This window comes from Pterocles gutturalis, unplaced genomic scaffold (genome assembly GCF_000699245.1).
Source record: "Pterocles gutturalis isolate BGI_N339 unplaced genomic scaffold, ASM69924v1 scaffold11300, whole genome shotgun sequence".
In the NCBI taxonomy this organism is placed as follows: Eukaryota; Metazoa; Chordata; class Aves; order Pterocliformes; family Pteroclidae; genus Pterocles; species Pterocles gutturalis.
Genome location: NW_010140857.1, coordinates 70,727 through 78,647, shown reverse-complemented (window position 1 = coordinate 78,647; position 7,921 = coordinate 70,727). Strand labels below are relative to the sequence as shown.

The following is a 7,921-nucleotide window of genomic DNA, read 5'->3' as shown; positions in this document are numbered from 1 at the left end:
GTTCCGTGCGCCAGTGGGTGATGGGGCTGGTTGTGTTGCGAACGGCCCCGGGAGAAAGGCTGCAGGGGAATGGGTTTTGTTCCCGGTGCGTATGCTAGGGTGCGATGTTGGTGTTAAACTGGTGGGGAGGCCCCCGATCATGCCGTTAGCCGGACACCTCGTAGGAGTCGTTAGCGGCAAGGCAGTCGGTGGGGCTGCCCGGGTGGTGGCCGCCTAGTAAGCTACCGTCACCAGTTTCTCCACACGTGCTGATTGTTTTTGGCACCCTAACGAGGAGTGAGCAAAGGTTCACAAGTGTGTGGCGTGCTGTCTTGGCTGGTTGAACGGTAAGCGCAGGCTGTGCCCATTGGCTTCTCTGGCTGTACTGACGGCAGGAGTGCTAATGGAAAGGCACATTGAGCCGTGGCCATGGAAGTTTGAGAAAAGTCTCATTTCAGAAATGCAGAGCAGCTGCTTCAGCCACTTCTGAGACTGAAATCTAATCAGCCATTCATCTTCTGGCTAGTACTGTAGAAGTTTCAATGTTGAATTATACAAAGGATATTAAGAGGTAGTGACGCATATTAAAACATTTGGTTAAGTCATAGAAAAATGCATTCATGAAAAATTATTTTAGTCTCAAGCAGGATCTGATGTTATCTCATTGTTGAACACAGGGGATAACTGTTTTTATTTACTCTTTTAGGTGGAAATGGGCATGAAGAACCATGAAATAGTTCCTGCTAGCTTAATTGCTTCCATTGCCAGCCTTAAACATGGTGGCTGTAATAAAATTTTGAGAGAGTTGGTGAAGCACAGACTTCTAGCTTATGAACGAACTAAAAGTGAGTTGGATTTTTGTGTTGGGCTTCCTCTCGTTCTGTCCCCCATGCCTCACAGCGGTACTGCAGAAGTCCCACAGCTTGGCACATATGAGCATCCAGAGTATTGGATAGCCTCTTGGACCTACCCTGGGAATATGGATTTGTGCAGCAGCAGGTGTTGTAGCTGTCTGTTGAGCTGCTGGTGATAAATAAATTATAAGATGACAGACAGAAAAGAGATAAACAACTTTCTTTTTTGCTCAGATATCAACGTCATGAAAAATAAAAGAATCATCAGTTAAGGCAATATTACATGCATGCAGGAATCAACCCAAAAGACTTACAGTCTTATAGTACTCAAACTGGAGCAGACTGCAAAATCCTTGTACGTTTCTCCCTCTCAGAGCCACTAAAGTAGTTTTTATTCCTAGTCATGTGACAAGTAGCAGTTGTGCAGGCCTTTCCCCATTTTATTCAGACTTTTAGTTGCATCTGGCTTTACAAACATACTGTAAGAGTCTATAGGAAATTCCTATCCTTTTTGTCCCAGTTCTTCAGAACATTAAGGGTCACTCTAGATCATCACAACAATCCCATATCCTGTTGTGTCTCCTATATGTGTATCTTCCAAAAGCTCTTTGGGTTTCCCCAGGCTATTTAAAGTGTTGCCATTGCCTCTATTGAAAGCAGGGCTAACAGCATGTCTGTCTTTCGCCCGGTTGTCAATTTTCTTAAAACTTGGGGGAATTAAACATCTTCACTGTTCTGTCAAACAGGTCTGATGTTAGCCAACAGGTGAAATATTGCTTGGTTCTTGTGTACTAGTAAGCTGAAACAAGACTAAATTGAGGCTTATTTTAAATGTATACATAATGAGTAATGAAGTATTTTGCTTTTTTTTCTTACGTAGCTGTCCAGGGTTATCGGTTAACTAATGCAGGATATGATTACCTTGCTTTGAAAACTCTGTCTTCCCGACAAGTCATAAATTCTGTTGGTAACCAGATGGGTGTTGGCAAAGAATCAGGTAATTTAAAAAAATTTTTTTTTTTTTAATGAACACAGCTGTAATGTTGCAAATGTTTTGCTAGAAGCTAGGTACGGTTTCCTCTGGATAGTCACATCAGTTAGTCTGTCAGACACCAAAATTTGTGGGTCACTTGTTGAAATGCTGCGTGTGGCTTCTGGCTGCATTTCTATATTTCTTCACAAGTGTGTCGTTCTGCTTTGGCCATTTTGTCTAATTCTTGGTTCATTGCTTAAAAAGGTAGTTTGCTGGCAGATGCTGTTTGTCTCGTACTTTGTGAAGAGTTTTGAACCATTTAGCAAAAAGATAGTTTAATCTTTTTCATCCTACTTAAAGAGAAGATAGTAAAGTAAAATAGTTTCAAAACTATCGGAGTACTATCTTGGTTCCTCTTATGTTCATATAGATTGTAATTTGACACAGGGTGTAACTTGTGTAATGGAAGAATGAGAAGGGGATTTTGGGGATCAATGAAATGTAGCAATGAACCATAGGCTATTTTTTTAACACTGCTTAAATTAAGAGGCTGGTCCCTGGGTTGTCTGTCCACTCAACAGAAAGAAGGTGGCCCTTCCAGAGTGCAATTAGGAACACTGGCATCTGCCCTAGATTGCTCTCAAGAATGGCTTATATTTGTTCTTTGCTGTGCAGATAGCTTGGGGATGTTGACTTGAATATAGGAACCTTAAGAAATCCTAGTCTGAAAGATGTTTCAAATCACATCAATATTTCTTCTAGTGGAGTACCATAATCTCTTTAACAGTAATTTCTTCTTGTTCAGGTCTCTAATGTACAATATGTAAATTTTTCAGTCTTTAGTAACTATAGTAGAAGTTGCCATGCCAGAAATAGCGACTGTGAGAAGTGAAGTAACAAACTTATCACTGCACTTTTTTTGTCATATACTAGATTGTTAGACATAATATATTTCTCAGATCTGTGCCATTATATGTCTTCTAGACATTTATGTTGTTGCAAATGAAGAGGAGGAACAGTTTGCACTGAAATTACATAGGCTAGGAAGAACTTCCTTCCGCAGTCTGAAAAATAAACGTGACTACCACAAGCACAGACATAAAATGTCATGGCTGTATTTATCCCGTCTAGCAGCGATGAAGGAGTTTGCCTGTATGAAGGTAGGTGGCCATTCATATACTATCAGCAATGGTATAATAGACGGGAAGATACTTTTCAGACTGTCTCTTAATCAGTTTGTATCTGCAGTACTGGTAGGATTTACATTTGTTTGGGTTTTTTTACTGAAGGACTTTATACATTTCAGAGAATTGCAATGCTATATGTTTTGTATGCTTTCTGATGACAAAATGAAGCTTTGCCAGGGAAGTAATTTAGAACAGCAGCACGTCGTGAGAGAATTCCAGGTGAACGTTGTTATTTATAGATAGATTATTTATATATCACCAGTTGTGCTGTTTTTCTTTAAAATTTCTTGCATAAGCTTGCAAAAACACCTTAAAAAGTAAGGAAATGTACAAGTTACTTGTCAGAATTATTATTTTTTTTTTGTAAAGCTGTCACTTTTTTTTTAAATTCCCTTATTTTTTAATTTACCATGTTGTCTGTTGTTGTGCTCTTGAGGGAAATCTTTTAGTCCAAACTGGTATTCTGATCTGAAAAGGCACACTTTTCTATACTGTGGGAAAAGTTTCCAGGCATATATTGCTACTCTCAGAGTTCCAGATTTTTTGACCTGGTTAAGAAAATGCAGATGTTATATAGCAATTGAAAGTTGATAGTGGAAAATGAATTATTTATAAAAAAACAGTCTTCCCTTCTCCTTTTGTGCTATTCAACAGTACTACATACATTAAATATTATTTTATTGTTTCTCTTAAAGAACCTTGATATGTTCTACCAGTGGCCTCCACAGAGAGAGAAGGAACTTTTACCATCATTTAGAACCTCTGTGTTGGTCCATTTGGTCCAACTGGTAAAGCATTATGTGGTCAGGACTTGTAGGAATATAGTCGTGGCAGTCAGTTTCCCTGAAAAGAGTTGAAGGATTAATTGTGTGCTGTGGTAATATTGTAATATTTAAGTAACAAAAGCTGAATTTATGTTGCGTTAACTTAGAACTCCGTCTTAGAAAAATTCACTGGTAACAAGAGAATGAGTAAAAAGAGAATGAACCCTTTATGGGGGTTGAGAAGTTGAGTGGATCAAGTGTATGTCTAAATTTGCATTAGAAAAGGCAAACAGGAGAGGTTCAAAATATTAAGACCTACCTTTGGTTGATCTTTAGTGTGGTGTAATACTGGTTATTAATATTCAAGAATGAACTTTTGTCTTACAGCAACTGAGCATGGATTATCTAGTCAGGCAGAACTGTATTGGCACCACCTTAGTGTGGATTTTTTTTTATAGTGCCTGACACATTAGTCCCAATTATCTGCTATTGACTACCTGGGCTAACAGACCAGATATGATTCTGTGATTTTTTTCATTCTGTTGTGTTTTTCTTCCAGATGCATGATAATTAAACTGTAGACATTATAGCAGTGTGCTTAGTGTCTAAACTTACAGATTTTGTCTTTGCAGTGAAAGTTCAAATGGCTGTTATGCTGTCTTCCTTCGTATGCGTGTGATTTAATTTTTCCATTTAACATTTGAGTGATGTATACTGCTTCCACAATAATATTTATTGCTTATCTTAGACAGGAGTTTGTCAATATATGTAATGGTTTCTTAACTGTTTCATTTTATTTTTCCAATGTGTTGTCTCTTTCCAGGCTTTGCATGACAGAAAATTTCCTGTTCCAAAACCTGTAGACTACAACAGGCATGCAGTTGTTATGGAACTTATTGATGGCTACCCTTTGTAAGTACTGAAGCTTGAATTCTCTGTGTTTGAGAAATGCTAACAATGTTAGGTTCAGTAAGGTAACAGGGTTAGGATTTTTTCTGTGTCATGTGAGTGAATTATAACTTCACCATGCTGAATAATGCTCTCTAGCCCACACTCGCTATCATTCTACTTAGTTATGGTCTTGCTTCTCTTATCTCTTTATTCAGATAAATTGTTTTTGTCTTAGTCCAAAGAAAGTGATGAAATAGACTAATTTTTTAAGTAGGGAATATATCAAAATAGCAGTGTCACACAAGTTAGTACTGCAACTGTTTTTTACACAGAAATCACATATTCTCTATGTTATTGGATATATACAATATTCAATATTATATCCTTCACATGCTGAGCTCTAGTTCATGATCCTTGCTCTGTTAATTCAGGTAAGATTATAACTCATCCTTTTAGAACTTCTTCTTTATTTGTGTAGAACATTGTATAGAATACTGTGTATAATTTGGTTTTTGCTTCTTCAAGGAAGATTACTTTGCTTGAGTTGTTCAACGTCTAGAAACGTTAAATATCATTGAAATTTGTACATGAAGGGATAGTTTTATTTTCTTTGCAGAGCAGAATGCAAAAGACCTATATACTCAATATAATGTAGAATAACCTAGGTGGTTATTCAGAGATTTAAAGTGTATAGTTCTAGAACAAGCCAGTCCATGCTCTTGTATAGTAATCAGGATCTAAAGTGGGCAGTTTAGTCAGGTTAATCCTAAAGTATAATGGTTGAAGAGTAACGTGGAAGAGATTTCATTATATTCTGTCTCCCCACCATCATTTGTTAAGTAATTCCACGTCCATGTGGAACTGCAGTGGAAGTTTACCATGCTCTCCCTGTTTTGCAGTTCTACCCTGAAGCAGGTAAGTAGTGGATGAGAAGTATTTCAAATATGACAAGACCAAAGAATCTCCAAATAGCTGAGATTGGAAGGGATCTCTGGCAGTCATCTGGTCTAAACACCTTCCTCAAGCAGGGCCACCTAGAGCCTGTTGGCAGTTTTGCTATTGTCCATTGCTAGAGTTGAAAAACTAGTGTGGAGTTGGTGACTTACGGTAAACTATTGTTACACTGTCTTTGACAAGTACAAGGTTACCCAAAGTTCCTGCCAAATTGGACTTAGTGTTTCATAGTCTACCTACTGTATTTCACACCTCACAGTATCACAGATAGTTGAAGTTGGAAGGGACCTCCAGAAGTCATCCGTTGCAACCTCCCTTCTTGAGCAGGGCCACCCACAGCTGGTGTCCAGGGCCATGTCAAGATGACTTTTCAATATCTCCAAGGAGGGAGACTCCACAACTTCTTTGGGCAACCTGTGCCAGTGCTCAGTCACCCTCACAGTCAAAAAGGTGTTTCCTATGTTCACACAGACTCTCTTGTGTTTCAGTTTGTGCCTGTTGGCTCTTGTCATGTCACTGGGCATGACTGAAAAAAGCTTGGCTCTGTCCTCTTTGTACCATCCCTTCAGGTATTTATAGACACTGATGAGGTCTCCCTGAGCATTCTCTTCTCCAGGCTGAACAGTCCCAGCTCTCCATTCTCCTCACAGGAGAGACGCTTCAGTCCCTTAATTATCTTTGTGGCCCCTTGTTGGACTCTCTCCAATATGTCTGTATCTCTCTTGTAGTGGGGAGGCCAGAACTGGACACAGTACTCCAGGTGTGCCCTCACCAGTGTTGGATAAAGGGGAAGCATCACCTGCTTCCATCTGCTGGCAATGCTTTGTCTAGTGCAGCTGAGGATACCATTAGCCACCTTGGCTGCATGGGCACATTACTGGGCCTCCGCTCCCGTCCCTTTCTGTCAAGCTGCTTTCCAGCTGAGTGGCACCCAGTGTGGGCTGGTGTGTGAGGTTGTTCCCCCCCAGGTGCAGGACTTTGCACTGCTCATTGAACTTCGTGAGGTTTATGTTGGCCCATCTCTCCAGCCTGTCAAGGTCTCTGTGGGTGGCAGCATGACCCTTTGGCATGTCAGCCACTCCTGGTTTGGTGTTGTCTGCAAACTCTCCACCATCATCCGTCTCATTAATGAAGATGATAAACAGGACTGGAACCACTTTTGACTGCTGGGGTACACTGCTAGTCACTGTCCTCCAACACGACTTTGTGCCCAGCCATTCAGGCAGTTTTCAATCCACCTCACTGTCTGCACATCCAGACTGCACATCAGCAGCTTTTCTGTGAGAGTCTTACAGGACTTACACTGTCAAAGCCTTACTGAAGTGCAGGTAGGCAGTATATACTGCTGTCCTCCCATCTAGCAGGCCAGTCACTTCATTACAGAAGTTTATGAAGTTGGTCAAGCATGACTTCCCTCGGTGAGGTTGACTCCTGTGGGTGATTTTCTTGTCCTAAATGTGCCTGACAGGGGTTTCCAGGATTAGCAGCTCCATCACCTTCCCAGGGCTCAAAGTGGGGCTGACCAGCCTATAGTTCCATGGATGCTCCTTGCCCTTTTTGAAGATGAGAGAAGTGTTTGCCTTTCTCCAGTCTCCAGGTCCTTCTCACAGTTGCCATGATTGGTCAGCAGTTATCAAGAATGGCCTTGCAATGACACCTGCCAGCTTCCTTAGCGGTCAGAGGATTGTTTGCTTCCTCAGCAAACATCCCATCAGAGTCCCTGGGCTTACCTATGTCCAGTTTGCTTAAGTATTCCCTGAACTGATGTTCTTCCACCAAGGGTACATCTTCCTTGCTCCAACCTTTCCCCTGGGGACCCAAGATTCCTATCTTGGAAGATAGCAGTTAACATGACATCGAAATTCAAAGAGCAAGTGAAACATTTTATGATACAGACCTGTGACTATAAGAAGTGTAACCAATTAATTTTGGTATGTGTATGAAAGTGTTCAACAGCAGCCTGTTATGGAGCTGCTAGACTTTCATTTTTCATTCTTTGTATTGTACAAATGATCTGTTCTCATAATACTGTAGTTCTGCATTTGGACCAGCATATTTCCCATGATAGCTGTCCACTTCTTGACAGTTTGTGGTACAATAAGATAACTGCCTTTTTACGTGGTTTGTTTCTAAAGAGAAGATGATTCGTATTTTGCCACGTAAGGTACTTTGCTTTCTCAGGTATACATTCAGGAGTGCTTTTAAGCTTTTTTTCTTTTTTTTTCTTCCCCCCCCCCCAAGCTTAATCTAAAAAATAGCTTTTTGTAAAAAAAAATGTCATGGGGCATTTGAGTTTGAATATAAGGATACCTAGTTCCT

The 7,921-nt window shown here is 40.3% G+C and overlaps 1 protein-coding gene across 1 annotated transcript in view; it reads left to right on the top strand.

The window, feature by feature from the left end:
- The first annotated feature begins 139 nt into the window (after nt 1-139).
- The window catches only part of RIOK2 (RIO kinase 2), a 15,451-nt gene continuing 7,669 nt past the window's right edge, over nt 140-7,921 (top strand). Inside the window, exons 1-5 of the mRNA XM_010083830.1 lie at nt 140-160; nt 686-824; nt 1,714-1,830; nt 2,791-2,966; nt 4,581-4,669. Coding sequence (XP_010082132.1) covers nt 140-160; nt 686-824; nt 1,714-1,830; nt 2,791-2,966; nt 4,581-4,669 — 542 coding nt within the window. The remainder of the gene's footprint in view (nt 161-685; nt 825-1,713; nt 1,831-2,790; nt 2,967-4,580; nt 4,670-7,921) is intronic.